The following is a 19,423-nucleotide window of genomic DNA, read 5'->3' as shown; positions in this document are numbered from 1 at the left end:
AAATGAGAACTTGGGTGATGTGAGCAATGAACTGGACAGTTCTCCATCAGGATATTTCTAAAATTGAATACCATTACCAGGGATGATGGACTTCTCCCCAATATTGGGAAATTATTGCTGGACTTTCAAATGAGAAAGAAACAGTGAATATAAAAGACATTGAAAGGAAAGCATTTTTGACATTTCAAATATACATATGTATTTTTTGCCTCATTATTTTTTATACTTATATTGTGATTTTTGATAAATAATACATTGTTAATTTTGTTGTTCAATGATTCCACCATTCATTTAAGTGATGTCTGCTTTATGCACAGTATATTAATTATATGTATTTTCTTACTTGCCGAAATATACCTGTAACAACTAAACCTTGTGTGACAGAGCATTTTTAAGGTCATTTTGGCATTCACCACACCTGTTTTTTACAAGGCAGATAATTTTACTCTGGAGGCAAGAGAAGTTTTAATTTGTTTCCTAGTGTTATGATCACCTGGTATTCTTTTTGAACCTTTTTGCATTTACTCCTTACATTCTTAATTTAATGGCAGATGAACTAGTCTAAAAATTAAAACAAAGTGCAAAAAATTATAAATTTATAATTTAAACTGTACCGTTTTATTTTTGAATTTTAATAATTTTAATTGTGTAACAAAAAAAAATTATTTTTAGATTAAATTTTTTAATGTCTTGAATTTTATAAAATATTATTTTATTAAAGGATAATTTAATTACATACTAAGTAATTTAGCATCAGAGATAGGCATTAGGTGCCATCTCTTATTAAATTTAATAAATTTATAATTGTTGTAACAGATTACAGTATTTATTAATGAATAAAAAAATTTTAAAAAGTTGCTGTTTTCTCCCCTTTTGAAGACAGTCTTAGATGATGATTTTTCTAATTAATAATTTAATCAGTTAAAAATCTTGCTTTTCAAAACTGATCTTTCAAAAATTCAAAACAACAATTCCTTAAAGAACATTTTAATTAGAAACAGTTTAGTAGTTGATTAAAGTGTAGAAAATTTTTCTGCTTATTTAAAAAATTTTTCTACAACATGAAAAATCATAAAGGTGTCTGTGGATACAGGAACCGGAGTACAAAAATGAGTACATAATGTTAACACTATTTTTAAATAAATAAATTTTTTTTAAGTAACACGAAGTTAAAAAAATATGTTAAATAGTATAAATTGAATATTGTTCAGCAGCTCTTTCTTTGCTCATCTACATACACAATAATGATTAAATTTTAATACAGCATAATGTCATCTTGAAACTATCATTTTAAATGTTTTTACTTGCAAAGCTCATCTGAACTGATTTAAGTAATATAGCCAGAAATGTTTTAATGGTATATGCACTAATAAGGCATTTTTGTGACTTTGTGATCTACTCATGATGACTGTTCATCATTTTAAGATTGTGGATGTAAGTCACCATTAATTGTAAGATGCTTTTTTTTTATTTTGTGAAAATTAAAATGGTTGTCTTGGAATCAAAAAAATTGATACTTAAGTTTCATTCAGAGTGAAAAGTGTACTAACATTTTCCCTGTTGTTTTTTTACAGTTGATATCATTTTTGGCTTGGCTATGTTCCTCACTTGCTGTGATTGATAAACTAGATATTGGATTTGATCAAGAACTTTCCATGCCAGAGGTAAATATGTATTAATATAAATGTTAAATTAAATGATGATAATTTGTAAAACAAAATACAAATTATTTTTGAAACAAATTTTTAAAAAATTGTTAAATTATTTAATAGTTTAAATTAATTATTGAATTACAGGGTGACAATAATTAACCCGTACAAGTTTTTTGTATCATAAATTTATTAAAGAAATGAAAATTAGCAAAACAACAGCATATAACAGTGACAATACTTTACGTATTAATCAGATATTCAGCCAGTTTCAAAGTGGCCTTCTTTTGCTTTGATGCAGAGCCCCAAATGCGTTTTGAAATTCTCAGCGATGGGCCGCGCTCTTCTGGAGACAGTTTGTCTCACTCCCAGCGCAAGGATTGCTTCAGCGACTCCAAACTTTCATGGCGCTTAGAACAGGCCCTGGCCTCCAAAATGGACCACACACTGTAGTCCATTGGGTTCAGATTCGGCGAGTACGGTGGCCATTCCGCAGACGAGATGAAATCGGGAAAATGAGCCTTGCACACTCCTGAGTCTTCTTTGCCCTGTGTGTCGGTGCCGAGTCCTGCTGAAACGTCCATTTCGCACTGCCAAAATGCTGCTGAGCCCACAGAAGTACCACAGCCTCGAGAATGTCACGGTGGTACATATCTTGATTGATTTTGGCCCCTTGATCGACGAAAACAAGGGGTGTCTTGCCGCTCGCACAAATTCCGCCCCAAACCATGACTGACATTGGATTTTGTGATGTTCGATGACGGCTGAGCGTCCAGGAGCCCCCACGGACCAGTTCCTGTCGTTTTGATGGTTGTACGGAGAAAAGTTTTTCGTCTGTGAAGAGAATGCACTCCCATTGTCGACCTGCGGCCCGACGCTTGAGTTAACGGGATCTTTGGAGTCTCACGCACTTGTTTTCATTGGTGAGGAGCTGAACCTTTTGGAACTTGTAGGGCTTGAGTATGAGTTCCTTTTTCGCCATTAACCGCACCGATTCGCGATTGATTCTGATCTCACGAGCAATTTTTCTCATGGAGACCTTCGCATGTCAGTCAACTCGCTTTGTGATGATCTTGCGGTTCCTAGACGTGTTGACAGTGCGCTTTCTTCCACGTCCGGGACGGTCACCATTGTGGCCAAGCTCCTTGAATCGCCGAACTGCATCTGAGACTGTCATTTTTGGAACACCGAGCAGACGAACAATTTCACATTGATGCTTTCCTTGCCGGAATAGCTCCAACATTGCACAACATTTGTTCGACACCATTAAAAAAATAAAGAACTAACCCTTATTACATCGAAAGTACATCTACACGGGCAGGAAATCATGGAGAATTAAACAATAGTATGTAAATTGGTGACAGTAAAAAAGTTCAGGTGCAGCATTGCTACAAACTTTGTACGGGTTAATTATTGTCACCCTGTATTTTTTAATGTTATAATTTTATCTTGTTAAGGACATTGAGGCATATTAATTTATTTTTTAATGTATTTTTAGATTAATGAAATGATTTTTGCTTGTTTGAATTTGTTTATTTACCACAATTTAAAATATAAAGTGACTAAGTACATATTAGTAATATATTAAAGTAACTAAGTAATAAAAACAATCTTCACCTGTCAGTACCGGTACTGACAGGTGAAGATTGTTTTCAATAGATAGCTATGCCGGCTAGAACTTACAAGAAATTAACGTTGGCCTTAACCAAAGCAAGGGCTAAACTGAACTTTCTTCTAGAATGTAAGAGTAATAACTAAGTAATATATTATAGTAATATATTAAAGTAACTAAGATTTGTTTGATCATCATTTGGAAGGTGAAGAAATACTCAACATCTTTGCATTATCCCAAAGAGTTCATGCATCTTTCACATTGGCAAAACTTGCTTATGTTAGTGTTTCTGTTTCTATTTGGGTCATATTTTTTGTTTAATTCTCTGTGCAAAATTTCTGTATATTCAATGTATACCATATTCCATTCCTGTGTTATCTATTTATGATGGAAGTACGTAAACTCATTTTTTGTTCCTCTGGTATGTCTCTCATGTTTTATTAACTGTGTACCAAATGGGATTACATATGTAAATGATCTAGTATCGTGTATTTTGCTGACTTTTTTATTAGTGATGAATGATATCAAAATTTCTCCCGATTCTGATTCTGCCGAAAACTCCAGATTCCAATTCTTTTGAATACATTCTAAAGCTTATTTTAATTTTAAAAAATTAACAATTTACATTACAAGCATGGTCCATTCATTAATTAATTAAACATCAAGCTTAAGAATGGAAAACAATTGGGAAATCCAAAATTAATCTTTCAAAAGAAATGTGAAAATTCTCTATTTTATATATGGATTCACGTTTTTATTGTGTAATACAAAATAAATTTGTAATCTCATTTCAGATAAAGTTAATATTGCAACACTACCCCAAAGAAATTACAGCTAATTTTCTTTTACTCAAAGAACTGTCCCATCACATCATGTAGGGTTGTGATCTTTGGAAACTTCTTTGTTGGCTGAAGCAATGACCGGGGAGGGGAAGATAAATGAGCAGATGCACTTTTTTCATGCTTCTTGCAATAGGCATGTCTTGTAAATGATGTAACTTTGTGATATTTTTAATGTGGTTTGGCAAATGATGCAATGAACTGAACAAATATCATCATTATGAGTTAACCAATTATTGAATTCATTTACTCGAACCACGAGTGTCTACATTGATTCATCTTGAAAAATCAGTTTGTAAAACTCAGCATTAAACTTAGCGTAAACAAGTATTTTTACTCAGAATTGCAGAAATCATATTTGAAAATTTAACGTATTACAGCATCATCTGTGAATCGTAACAAAAACTTTCATAATTATAATGAGAGTAGTTTTATCATACTAAATACAGTAAATATACTAAATATTAAAAAATAATTTTATGTAATATTTTTCAATTAAAATATAATTGTTTACATTTTAAACCATTTTGCTGCCACTTAAATATTTTTGCTGACTGTCGGCCTTGATTTGAAACTAGATAGCCTGATAGTTCAATCAATGTTAACTCACTTATAATTAAAATTTTTAAAAAGCAGGCAAATTTATAAAACAAAAATTAATGAAATTACTAAAAAATTAAAATAAATTTAAACTTAATTATCTTTTGTATGAAACAACACTAAAACAATTTCTATAGTTATGTCACAAAAGAAAAGAGAATTGCAATTAATTTAAAAAATTTTAATTAAGGATTAAAAAGTGCAGGCAAAATTAAATAAAAATTATTAAAAATAATAATTAACACTCTAACCTTTACAGCCAAATTGAAACTGAAAATCAAATCAATTCTTTCATCAATTTTTTTGAAGAAATACTTAGACTTCATAGGTTAAACCCAAAGAAATTAACTGATGTTTTTTTTCTGGACTGCATTTCATCAGAGACAAAAACTTCTGAGTGTTACCTTCGTTATTCTTTATTCACTATGCATTTTGGGTGCAAAATTTTGTGTGTGTAACTTGCATCCCTTATCAGGTGTTACATTTCTGTTTTATGTTTAGACATACAGCTATGCAGTGTTGATGTTGTATGCATGCACAGATCCAGTTTGAAAGGGATACTGAACATGCCTTCAAAATCAACAGTAGTAGCTACTTCATCTTTCATTAAACTTAAGTTTAAGATAAGATTATTCAAATTAATATTGAATTTGTTGGAAAGATTGGAAGATTTTTCCACAAAGAATTTAACCCTATACACATATATATAATAATTGTTAAAAGTAGTAATAAAGTTTTTTGTAAATTTCTAGGATTCATATATGCTCAGGTATTTTGAATATTTGAATCAGTTTTTGTCAGTTGGTCCTCCTGTATTTTTTGTAATTACTGGTGGATACAATTACTCAGACAAAGATGCTCAAAATAAAATATGTGCTAGCCAAGGATGTGATGATGATTCAATCATGGCCCAGTTAAAGTGGATGGCAGACAGAAGTAATCGGTAAGTAATTTATACCTATCTATATAAATCCTGATGATGAAAAATCTAGCATTATTTTGAGAATTAAATGATTAGCTTATTTATATTTTTCATTGTTATTCTGTTTAATAAATTCTTAATTTTATTTAATCACTCTAATAAAATGAAATTAAATTTTAATTATTGTTTAAATTTTTAAAATTTTATGTTTAAAAATAACTCTGCTTAATATTGCAATAATATAAAAATATATTATCAGATTTAAAAAACTGCAGTATTATGCATTTAGTTTAAGTGGTGATACTTACAATTCAGCTGATGATAAACAGAACTCTAAAACTTCAAATCTGTACATCTGCCTCATTTAGAATTGTTTAACAGATTCAATACAAATCGTTTAGATTATAATTGAATTAGTCTCTAAACAATATATATTATGTAGGTTAAATAATGTTAAATATTTAAGTTAAAAATTGTCATCCTCATATTTTTAGACAATTTATTGTCATAAAAAATTTACTTCACTTTGAATATTTTTTTTCTTTGTAAAATTCTAAATTTTAGATATTTATAAATTACTAAACAAATATTTTTTTAAAATTTACATATAAATCATTAATATCCATGGTCAGATTTTTTTTACTTCATTTCTGTAATAGTTTAGAAGAAAAGGTATTTAGAAGTGAATTTTGTTCTGGAATTGCTTAGTTTTTTTAGATTTGTATTATAATAAATTTTAAAAATATTTTTATACTTTGTCTAATGGCAAGTCTATTTTAAATAATTTATTTTCTTTATTTATTAGGACATACGTTGCATTTCGTCCTGTGAGTTGGTTAGATACTTATTTTGATTTTCTTCAAAGTAAATCATGTTGCTTTGAGTATCCTAACAAAACATATTGTCCATCTATTAAAGGAGAAGGTAATTTATACTTCCATATTTAATTAATAACATTTTTTGAGTATATAAAAATTTGTTGTTTTTCAGTTTAATTTCTACAATCTAAAAAAAAGTAATTTTATTGTTTTTAGCATTAAAATTTAACTTTTCATTTGAATTTAAATAAATTAACTAAAATTCTGAACAATGACATTAAAACTGAAATTTTAGTTTTTAAACTGATATTTTTAAAAACTAAACTATGAAAATATAGTATGTGTAATTAAAATTTCTCTTGACAATTGTTAATGTCATGCATAATTATATTTTAATATTTTGTACTAAATTATTATTTTTGAAATTCTGTTTTATGTAGATTGTTGTAAATGTTTGTTATAAACAATTGCTCTTAATAAACCTATGAAGACACCAATAACAAGCAAAATATGAGAAATTATAATGAAAACAATTGTTTTCTTCCATATTAAATGGACATCTTTGGATCAATCTACAAAATAGAATAAATATTTAAAGAATAGAACATAAATATGAATGAATTAAACTTCCTGCACTTGAAGACTTGCACATGCTCCATGCAAAACATATGCAGAGAAGAAGAAAAATAACTTAGCTGGCTTAGCTTAGAATGTTCTACTCACAATTCTTTCAGACTGAACTAACAGTATTAAAAATTCTTCAAAAAATTATTACCTTTAAAATAAAACTCTAGCACTTACGTACTAATCTATAGACTAATGTTTTCGATCCTTTCCTCTGAACTGTCAGGTCTACAGTTTTTTAGAATCTGAATGCTTTTGATTATCTTTGCAAATGTTGCTTTTCAAACATCATTGGTTTTTTTAATGTGTTCTACTTTCCATATATGTTTAAATATTATAATCTTTCAGGGATTGCAATATAATCATTTAGATTCTAAAAAACCATAGACCTGACAAAGATCCAAAGGAAAGGATTGAAAACATTAGTCTGTATATGAGTAAGCAAGTATTTTATTTTCAAAAGTACTTTATAAATTATTTGAATTATTAATTGAAAATCTTATAAATCATGTGTGATGCATGAAGCATGCACAAGTCCCTGTGCACAGGAAACTCAATTCATTCATATTTATGTTCTTTTCTTGTTTATAAATATTCTATTTTATATTTAATCTAAAGCTGTTTCTGTAGCAGTTCATTATATGGGTGGTTTTTTTAGTATTGTACTTTAAGGGTTCATTATTTTATAATTTATTCAAGATCTAGAAAATAGTTGAATGAAAACACATCATAATCTTACTAAAATTTCTTCACTTTTGGTTTTTATTTATTAATGTAATTTTACTCTCCTTTGCATCATATAGTATTTTTATTTACACATTAATTATAATAATGGACAATCCTTACATTTACTTTTATTTATAAATAAACAATGTCATTTTATATGTAAATAAATGGTTATTTAGAAATTTGTATATTTGAATGCATGATTTCAAAACCACCTTTCAGATATTTCACATGAAGTAATATAAATTATTTCGACTAAATAATTTATACTGTTTAAATTATGACATAGTTTTCTCTCAATGAAAGCATTAATCTGAATTTAAATTAACTATTTGTGATGAATAAAACTTTCTCTAATAATTACATTAAGAATATTTTATCTAAACAATTCCACAAACCTGATGTTTTGATTAAAGACAGACCATCTGCTGAAGTAGTGGGTTATGATTACTTCATGTCTAATTATTAACTTAGCCTAATTTGTCTAAAAGTAGATTGTTAAGCTGCCATATTGTAATAATTTTAATAATAATAATAAATTAATTTTAATTTAAAATTTCTGGAAGAAAAGAATAGACCCAGAGCAGAACTTGAATCTGTGCCTTTCACATACTGTGTAGATGCATTGCTATTTATGCTCTCTGGACCTCCGTCCAATCTTTGTTTTCAGAACTGTTAATTTAGATGTAATCATAGAAGTTATTCGTGGTGTTGACTGGAGACAACTTAAATGCCCACAGTCTTCCTCCTTGGTACACAGCCATTTATCACACACAGACACACACACCATGCCACAGGGTTAATCTTTGTATCTAATTATTAACTTAGCATAATTATAGTTCAATAATTCAATAGATTGTCTGGCTTGAATATTTTATCTTCAATATGATTGTTCTATAATCTAAAAGCCCAAGGTAGTTTATTAATTCAAGTAAAAATATTTAGTTACAAAGTTAGTCTCTACTAAAAGTTTGAATTTACACTTATATTACATGCTTCTTTAAAACAGTCATATTCCAAAATTCTCTTCTAAATTTTACATATAAGAGAATATTTTGCTAATAAAAAAAGCCATTAGATTTTGGCAAGTATTTTGCTAATTATATATTTTGCTAATAATAAAAGCCAAGATTTTGGCATTTAAAAATATTGTAAATTATCTGTTGCTTTAAAAATAATGGTATTTTTTTTCCAGCCTTCATGTGTTCTAGTTGCAGTATTCCACGTGGAGTTCGTCCTGTTGGTGGAGAATTTATGGAAAAATTACCTTATTTCCTAGAGGACGTTCCTCATAAAACATGTTCTAAAGGGTAAGCTTTCTGAAATAATTTTATGCAGGAAGTATTAGAAAAAAATTTTTATATGCAGTATCTGTACATTTTTTATATGCTTCATATCTGTACATTTTTCATGTTTATGGTTTGGTATTTGTAACCATGTGTGTATATTATAAAGCTAAAAATTTGTATATTTGTGGAATAATTAACAAAATAATGTTAATTATTCCATAAACATCCATAAATAACAAAAATTAATAAAATTGTTTTTCGTAGATAAATTTTTTGTATGCTTTTATCTTGTACTGCAGTTTTCATGTTTGTTAGATTGTATTAATGTGTATTGTTTGAGTTATTTTTAGCAAATACACTTTAATGGATAATAAACATTATTCTTTATATTGATATGGTTTGTGATTTGAGCATTGTTTTACAAGCAGATTTTAATTGCTGATTTTTAAGGATAAAAGAAAAACTAATGTTATCCAGTGGCAAAATATCAAAAGGGATAAAGAATAAAATTCTCTCAAAGACAAAATTAACATGCTAGAAGTATTGTTTGCAGGAAGAAGCATTGACAACTGTAGTTAAATCATAAATGAATCAACCATATATTAAAGGGAAAGAAGAGAAAGTAGACATGCAAGTGTTGGCTTCCTCTCAGGAATCAAAAATATGAGCATTTTCAAAGATTCAGTTATTGAAAAATGGGGGAAAACTTTAAACATCTGGACTGAAGATCAGTTGCAGAAGAAAGTCCTTTCCTTTTGAGTCATTCTCTTCTCCACAAAGACACTGTCTAATCATTTAGTACATGTACTAGTCTAGTCAGATTGTCAAATAGTTTCTGTGGCTAAAGAAAATGACTTAGTCTGTGCCCATACCTCTGAAATGTAATAAGGCATTCTGTATACAAAAAACATCTCAAAAGCTGATTTTAATTAATTAATGCCAAATGATAATTTAATGTAGTCTGAAAATAGCCCAGTAATTTGACTGATTGTTTGCATTAAATAAGGCTTTCTTACAATAGGTTTACATTCTTTTTCATTTAGGATTATTACTATTCAAAATGAACTTCAGTTAAAACTGTCCAAAATGGCTGATATTTTGATGGTAGTGAGTGAAAAATTATGAAGTTAGCTCTCTGGATTAGAGAACAATGCAAATGATCTGGTTCTGCAGGAAATGTTCTCATATGAATTTATCAGATTATATGATAAATTCTCATATGATAAATTCATACGATGCTTCTGAAGGATGATTTCAAAAATATAAGGAAATTAATAAATACATAATGTGAAGTTTATAGGTGAGAAATCTAAAATTTAAGAAAGAAATTGAATATTGATTGTATATTAGGAATTATAGTACCACTACCCAAGAAAGAAAAAAGGTGAAAAACAGACAGTAAATAAGTACAGGCTAGATATAATACTTTATTTTATTTTAAGTAAAAAAAAAAAAGTAATTTAATCATGGGCTGTTCACCCAGTAGTTAGTCAATGTGGTTGCATGATTGTTTATAGCAGTCAGCTGGGTTTTCTTTTATCAAAACCTCACAAATGTGGCAACTGTGAAAGGATAAGTGAGCTCAATAATAGGCATTTTGTAGAAAATGTGCAGATGAAACACAAAGCAGAGCCCTTGTTATCTTAAAGATCTGAAGTGGTCGACTACCAGAAGGGGTGCACAATAATTTTTCTCATCACAATGAGTGAGGCAACCTGTTATTACATGCCATTGAGAATGGGGTCATCTTATGAGACTTCCTGTGAATATGGCTCATTTAAACCTGCTCCAATGGACTGATTACATATGGATTTCAGCTTACATGGTCAACTACTGGAAGTGGTCAACAATTGGAGCCCCCACCCTAATTCACTTATTGGAAATGTGAATAATTTTAAGTTTGTAAAAAATATATTTCATAGTTTAAAATCTCAAAACACACACAAATTTTGGTGATATTAATTTGTAATCATGCTCTATATTTAACTTAATTACAGTATACTTTTGTAATTATAATAATCTTGCATATTATGAAGCATTCCTGAATTTTAGCACCATGTTTATGTTGATTGATCTTGGAATTGTTGCATTTTTGCTTTTGTCTTATTAGACACTCAAATTTCAAAAGTGTTTTTATCAGGATCACAAGTAGTTTTATCTTGCTGAAATTTTTCTGATTTTTCTATCAAAATAGGATTGAATCAAAAAGTGCTTAATTTTAAGATAATGATTTTAGTATTAACGAACATATTTTAGTATTAAGATAAAGGACAAATTATTTTTAAGTTATGTCCTTTATCTTTAATTCATTTAATGTTTTTTAAGTTTATTCTATTTTTTACTTCAATAAAAAATTTTAATTATTTTTTTTAATGTGTCTGTATTTTAAATTATTAAATTTGCTTTAAAACCTATTTTTTAAAGGGATAATAATAATAATAAACTAAATGTTAAGTTTACAAATTTTAGCAATATAATAATTTTAAAAATTTATTGTTAATATCAACTTGAGAGCAACGTCATGCATGATGTCACTTCAGTTAAACCAATCAGCACATTCCCTAATGATGTCAGCACTTTTCACTTAATTTGTCAGGCAATATGTGAATTTTGTTTTATTTTCTCTCACTAGATGGCAGAACAACTTTTCTGTTAATTGTGCTAATTTTTTATAATCATGCATTTAACTACTACTGTAATGAACTTCCTTGTATTCCAATACCAGAATGTGAAGCTTCCATAATACTGTTTATAGTGGTGGTGACATGTTTAGCAAATGAGGAAGAAACCAGAAGAAACTTGTCACAACTAAACAATCAATTGCTGATGCTCATTAGTTAATATCAAAGATGATTCTTTCCATAGACAGACTATATATGTTTTACATTTTTTCAAAATTGATTGTTAAAATTGCAATTTATTACAATGTGTGTGTATGTATTTAGGCATATATTCATAAGTAATTATTTTTAAAAATTGTAGTCTGTTCAAAATTACTTTGAAATATAATTAACATAAACACTTTCTCAGTTTATAACTTGAAATGGAATTATATAGAAACAAGCAATTATTATTGTGACATTGTTACAATGCTAGGCTGCAATTTGTTGTCACAATGTACTTAAATTTAGTAGCATCTTGCCTCTGTACATCATACTTTTCTTGTTAACAACAAAGTCATGCTGGTCATCTATCTGACACTGTTCAGGAGAAAATTTTTTTAACTGAAATAACGTGACTTCTTGCCCAAAGCAGAAGTTTTTATATAGTTAATCGGGGCCTCTTTCCCTAAGCTTTCCGTATCTGGTCTTGACTTTCATCTAACACTATTCTTGACATTAAGGAAGGACAGATGTACAGAGTTTATAGGTTTACAGTTTTTATTTCATAAGCTTGAAATTTGGAATTTAATGGAATATAGAACAATTCTTATGTCTATATTTGCATTCTAGTTTTCCTTTTCATTGAAATAGTTCATTTGCAGATCATAGTTTTTTTTTAATTATTAGCATGTTTAGTGAATACTTAATTCTTAGTTTGATATTTACGTTGTTATTATTAAAAAAATACACTGTCAATAACAAATTGGGTAATCTTGCAATAATTTTCAGATTTGTGCAGATATTAAAATTTAAGCATATACAATATATAAATTATTTTTTATAATTAATAAACTTAAAGTATTTTTAATATATAATTCAAACTGTTCACCAAAATCAAGTTTTTAAACATTTTGTTTAACTTTAGAGTTTTATGGATGGAATGAATTAATTTTAATTATTATGACCCCTTGTTAATACATAACCTTTTGATAATGTATAATCTTACGAATGAAATATTTATGAACCATTACTTTTTTATTTTAGAGGAAAAGCACAATTTGCATCGTCGGTTGAAATAATTACAAAAGATAATGCAACTGAAATTGGAGGTAATTATATTTATAAAATTTCTATGATGAATATATTTATGTAGCCCTTTTAATTACATATATGACCTTACGGTTGGATATTGGAGAAAGTTTTTTGTTTTTGAATGACAATTTTTTTATTCTTTATGGCTATGGTTATTTTTTATAATTGTATTATTTATTTACTGCCAGATGACCCAGGCAATAAAGAGCATTTCCTTCTCTCTGAGAAACTTGTTTTCAAGTCCCTCTTAGATTCTCAGGAATTTTTTAGAGATTCAAAAATTTATAAAGCTTACAACCCAGAAAGCATAAATATTCTTACCATTCTCTATTTTGCCATCACCTTGTAGACTTTCTGCATAATCATTACAGGGTTAATAGTGTCTTTTAGGGAAAAATATTACCACATTGGGAAAAATGAATTTAAAAAGTCATTTCTGCTTTTGACAAAGAATGATTATTACTTTGGATTCTTGTGTAATTGGTACAAAAGTAACACAGTTATTTGCATATCACTAATTAGTTATTACTAAAAAATTAAAAATTGCATCAATAAATGATTACATGCACAATAATTTTTATAAAGCTGGAAAAATTAAATGTTTTTATTAGATATAATTCACGTGTCAAGTTTTTCTTATGAATTTTTGAAATAAATCTAGTTAACTAACATTGAGAACAAAATTCAGTCCCTAAGCTTTATTTGTTGTTGTTTTTGGTTTAAAACTATACATCAAGAAGAAATTTGAATTACTGTATGGTTTGATGATAATATGAAGGTTGAACTTTTAATAGTAAGAATATTGCATTTATTTGATATATACATTTTGTTCTGGATATTAAGATATGTGCTTCTAGTCCTTTGAGTGTGACTTGTCTATTTGGACTTTTGTTTTAACTAGGATTTATAATATTGAAGGGAGTGAACACACACAAATTCATATTAAAAACCTTTATTGTAATCTTGTATGGCCTGAAATTCTAAATAGTAGCAGCAAAGTCCTTCTTCAGCAGAAGTTAAAATTCTATAAATTAAAAAGTGCATATTAATTTATAAATTTATAAAATGATCTTAAAAAGTAATTTACATAAAATTATACTACAATATATGGCATAAAGGTTCTATGTATTAGATACTGACATTTAAAAGCATTTTTTAAAATTTTGCTTATATAAATATAAATATATTTAATTAAGAAATGCCGTATTTACTCGCATATAAAATGATCTCACATATAGGACAAGGTGTGACATTAAAGATCAAAATAAAGAAAATCAGATTTATTAATACAATTCTAATTTTATATAAAATGCACTTAAATGAACACATTGTCCAGCAAAAATTGCTGGCATTTTAAACTTTAAGGAAAAATCTTGTAAAATTAACAACATAATTTATTTATGTAAAGCTGGACAATCCAGAACTTTTTTTGTCTATTCTTAAAAAATTACCGCATAATTCTTACTATTAAAATTCTAACTCATGTAGATTAACAAAAATGAAAAATCAACATTTTAAAATGTAAAGTTCTCTTTTTTGCACAGAGAAACAAATTTTTAAACAAATTAGCATTAGAACAAAAGATTATTATTTTTAAAATTGTAACATTTTATTATTTAATAATTTTAATTCTTTTTCATGATTTGTCATATTTGTATAGAACTGCAGATTTAAATTGAAACTTTTTTTATTTAAACCTTTTTTTTTTAATGTTTGTATTTAATGATATAATTTGTTTATCTTTTTAAAGCAACCAATTTTATGACTTTTCATACAATTCTAAAGTCATCTAAAGACTTTTATGAAGCATTAAGATGGTCTCGTCAAATTTCTGAATGGATGACTGAAAAACTTCAAAAAAATAATACTTCAACTGCTAAAGTATTTCCTTACAGGTAATTTATCATTAATATCATTAATTATTTCATGTTTTTTAATGTAAAACTAAATAAACTTTTTTTTCTAGTATTGTCCATGTCTTTTATGAACAATATTTAACGATGTGGCCCGATACTTTAAAAAGTCTAGGATATTCAGTAGCTGCTATTTTTATTGTCACTTTCCTATTTTTGGGTTTGGATTTACTTTCGGCATTAATTGTCATTATAACCATTGTTATGATCATAATTAATTTAATGGGATTAATGTATTGGTGGAATATTTCATTAAATGCAGTGTCTTTGGTCAATCTTGTTGTGGTAAGTGAATTCTCTTTATCATTTTAAGAAATATTAATATTTAGAATTAGGAACAGTCAGATGCCTTAACTATATCAATATTGTAAATCAAATATGCAAAATTTGAGTTAAATAGCATCACTAGTTGATAAATCTAAATTAGAGAAATCTATGGTATTACTCTTAAATTTTAAAGTCAAAGTAGAAAAATATTATGCAAACCTGTTGTAAATCATTACTGGATATTTGATTTATTACATTATCAGATGAAAAGAAAATTAATGAGAAAAAATTAAAATCTGATTATAATTCTGGCCTCTGATTTGAATTATTTTTAAACTTTTAATATTAAATGTAAAGCAAATGATTATTCTAAAAAGTTTAGTTTAGAATTTGAAATTAATTTTTTTTCTATTTTCTATCACATCTGTAGATAAATGAATTTGAAACACTATCATAAAACAATAAATGTCTTCTGTATATTTTATATTTGACATGCTATAGTTTAAAACTGAGATTTATTATAAAAGTTGTTGAACATTCTTAACAAGCAATTAATATATTAGTCAAAAGTCTGATAATTTCAGTGTCTGTAGAAAGTCAGTGCATAGAAAACTAACCTCAATGCTATTCTGATGTGTTTAAATTTGTCTTCAGAATATCGTAAGGAATGAATTTACTTGACTAATAATCTGAAATAAAGTGTGAAATAGAAGGAAAATGCAGAGAAAAGAAGATATGAAATTTTTGTAGAAATAATTTCTTTAATTTTCATTTTATTTTTGTTAATTTTTCTGTTTTGCCAAAGTTCAGACATTTTTAAATTAATCATGAAACACTTCACCAAAATACTTTAATTAAAAAATGTTTGTCAGTTTTAGTAGTACATGCATTTGCTATTGACAATTTTTTAAAGCAATTGTTTAAATCAGAAAAAATTTTTGGATTGTTTAGTAAATATATTGTAAAATATAAGTTAATATCAATATATGTATAATCATAATTAATATAAATATTTTCATAATTTGCAGCTTATTGGAATCATTTGCTTGCTACTGGTCTAAAAATACATTTTTGGAATGAAAAAAATTATAGAATTTGAAAGAATATTGGTTGTTGTTGACTTTTTTAATTATTAAGATAACATTTGAATTTATTAGTCTGTTGTCTGATTCTTATCATAAAACAGATATTAAATAAGTTTAATTTTCACAATAAAAAACATATTTAGAATTTTTTAATTATTAATTCAAACTTAAATTTTTAGACTAGTTCCTCTGAAGTTATATTTAAGATTAATAATCAAAACAATTTTTTAAAAAATTAGTAGAATTTTTTTGTATGCTTTAAAGTTTTGAAAAATTTAAAATGTGGAATGCCTAAAAATTGTTAGTTGTAAGAAAATCTAAATTTCTTTTTAACAAATACTTGCAAAGCATTTTAATTATGATTTTACTTCTTGATAATACACATACATAATTCATAAATAAAATATTTACAAATCTCAAAATAATTATATTACAAAATTTTTTTAAAATAGGAAAGTGATGTTAGAGACTTTTCTTACTAGAGAATTTATATGCACATTATTGCTTTATTACAAAGTTACAGTAAAATATCATTATTCAGGTATCCAATAATCTGGAATTGTCCAATAATAATTCAGCATTCTAATATTTCATAAATTGGATTTGTTTGGACATATGAAACACTAAAGATCTGGGTGGAAATAATATTATGCACACCTGAATTATCAATCAATAATCTTTATTTGTAATTAGGAAACCTTGTTACAGGGGAAATTTTATAAATCAATAAATATTGACATCAATCCAATAACATTAGAATTAACAATTAAATAATTTCACAATTAATCAAATTGAATAACAGTCATGCAATTCATTGACAATTTGAATAAAAATATTGCTAATTTTATACATATTCATTTTTGATAAATTAATTAAAATAGTTCGATAATTATTTATAGAAATTATATCTAAAGTTTGAAATTTTCTTTTGATAATTTTTTTAAAGCAGTACAGTCTCTGAGTAAATGAAGAGCAGAGAAATCACTACAATTACACCAATAACAGTTTCTTGAAAAGTCAATAAATGTATTATTTATAATTAAAGAGTAGCAATTAAGTCTCACAAGGAGACCCTACAGCTTTGGGGAAACTGATTTTGACGATCTTCGGTGTGGAGGTAGTACACCATGTGAGTGCACTACCTGTAAAATACCAAAGTGCAATACTCAAATGTAAACGAGAAAAATGAACTTAATGTTTTCTTTAGCACTTTATGTATAAGTTACACATACTATCGCTCGAGCGTGCTGTGGCGTGAGTGGTAACACTCCTGACTCGTGCGCTTGCGTGCTCGGGTTCAATTCTCTTGTGTGTAATTTTTTTTTATTCATAAATACTTATAATGTATTTATTTTTTATTTATTTTAATTTAATTTCTACTGTTCCAAGCCTAATATTTTTACTTTGAAAACCCATCTTTTTCAAGTTGAGAGAACTATTAATACTTATGCCGGGTTTGAACATGGGTCCAGAGTCTTTTTCACTCACTCTTTAAAGAGCGAGTGAAATTACACTCTTTAAAGAGCAAGTGACTTTATACTTATTTAACAAAGTACTTGAATATTTGTAATATAAGCAATCTTTTTGCTTATATTGAAGTACAATTCAAGTTGTATAAGTATGCTTATTTTCCCCTTTTTATGTGGTATACTTTATATTGTCACATCAAGTTTTGAACTTGATAATTGCTGATCTCATACATTTATACTGAACACACACAACAAGAATGATGAGTAAACATAATTTACTTCTAATCATTTTCTACAGATATCAAAAAGATAAATTTGTTTGATATTTTCAGAATAATTATTAATCTTGTTGTTTGAAGAAGTATTAATTTAAACATAAAAACATAAATTTCTTTAAAAAGTAGTGAATATTTGTAATTTTTAATTTTTTCTTTGTTCTTAGTTATATGTTGATTATGATAAAAATAAATCTCCTATTAGTTTGTAAGACTGATTTAAAAATAAAAGTTTTTGTATTTTGTCATAAATAATATGAAATAAAAAATAATTTCAAAATTTTTATCCAAAACAGTATTATTGTTCTAATATTATTGTTAATAATATTTTTTTTTTAATGGTATATCATGTTACATATTGTATTGTCTTTTTTCCCTCTGTTGATTTAGTTTTTAATTTATATACTTTTTTTATTATTTGTAATTTTTTGACAATATTTGTTTTATATTTGTATTTAAAATACAAAATTCAAAAATTCTAGTAAACTTAAAAGTTTAATAGTTAAAAGTAATAACAAGATAAAGATGTAATAATTTTTGTAATTACAACTTTATTATAAAATTTAAGAGAAAATAAGTATGAATAAAATAACACAATGCTGATTTATGACTGAAGTTAATACAACATAAAACAGAAAAGCAAATCATCTTAAAATAAAGTTAACTAACTGAAATTAGTTAATGCAAAATTAAATACAAAATTTATAATTAATAATTTTATCATACCTGTATTCAAATATTTTTATTATCCATAAAAAGATATTATATTGAATTTTGTACTTTTGAATAGAACTCTCTGTAGAAATGAAGTTGTAAATATCTTTAACTTATTTTTATTTTGTTAGGGTAAATATATAAAACCTCTTTTTCTATTGACAGATTTATAATGCTTATCTGTTTTGTTTTCATATTATAAATGATGATCTGGACTGTGATGGTATCATTTACAATATAATGTAAAATTATTTCATAAAGTTAGCATATTTTAGTTAACTTTCAAATGTTTTACAAATTCAAAGTATTAATGATAAAACAATTTTTTAAATAATATTTTTAATTTTTAACTTAAAAAAGTAATATGCCTAATTTACTTTTGAATGTTTGAATTAAAATATATATTATCTTATAGGGTGTCGGTATATCTGTTGAATTTTGTTCTCATTTAACACGTTGCTTCGCCATCAGCCCAGAACCCACTCGTTCAAAACGATCTGAAGATGCCTTGAGACGAATGGGAAGTTCTGTAAGTTATCGTTTTCTATTTATTACGTTATTCTAGTATTTGTAACATTTGCATTTTTAACATTTTTTTTTTTTTCCTCATTTGAAAATGGTTTAATTGGATAATTATAATTTTTGATGGCTTATAAAGATATGTAAGTTTTATAAATAATCAAATACTAAATATTTTTCTTACTGAG

The 19,423-nt window shown here is 26.7% G+C and overlaps 1 protein-coding gene across 1 annotated transcript in view; it reads left to right on the top strand.

Annotated features, from left to right (window-relative positions):
• The window catches only part of LOC136987429 (NPC intracellular cholesterol transporter 1-like), a 74,779-nt gene that overhangs the window by 46,680 nt on the left and 8,676 nt on the right, over positions 1–19,423 (top strand). The window contains exons 11-18 of the mRNA XM_067285167.1: positions 1,575–1,664; positions 5,453–5,643; positions 6,428–6,546; positions 8,986–9,100; positions 12,946–13,010; positions 14,744–14,888; positions 14,960–15,191; positions 19,132–19,245. Coding sequence (XP_067141268.1) covers positions 1,575–1,664; positions 5,453–5,643; positions 6,428–6,546; positions 8,986–9,100; positions 12,946–13,010; positions 14,744–14,888; positions 14,960–15,191; positions 19,132–19,245 — 1,071 coding nt within the window. The remainder of the gene's footprint in view (positions 1–1,574; positions 1,665–5,452; positions 5,644–6,427; positions 6,547–8,985; positions 9,101–12,945; positions 13,011–14,743; positions 14,889–14,959; positions 15,192–19,131; positions 19,246–19,423) is intronic.

Source organism: Centruroides vittatus, unplaced genomic scaffold (assembly GCF_030686945.1).
Source record: "Centruroides vittatus isolate TY-2023 unplaced genomic scaffold, ASM3068694v2 contig_1218, whole genome shotgun sequence".
Lineage (NCBI taxonomy): Eukaryota > Metazoa > Arthropoda > Arachnida > Scorpiones > Buthidae > Centruroides > Centruroides vittatus.
Note: the sequence above shows the minus strand (reverse complement) of the source record. Positions and strands in the feature narration are given on the sequence as shown.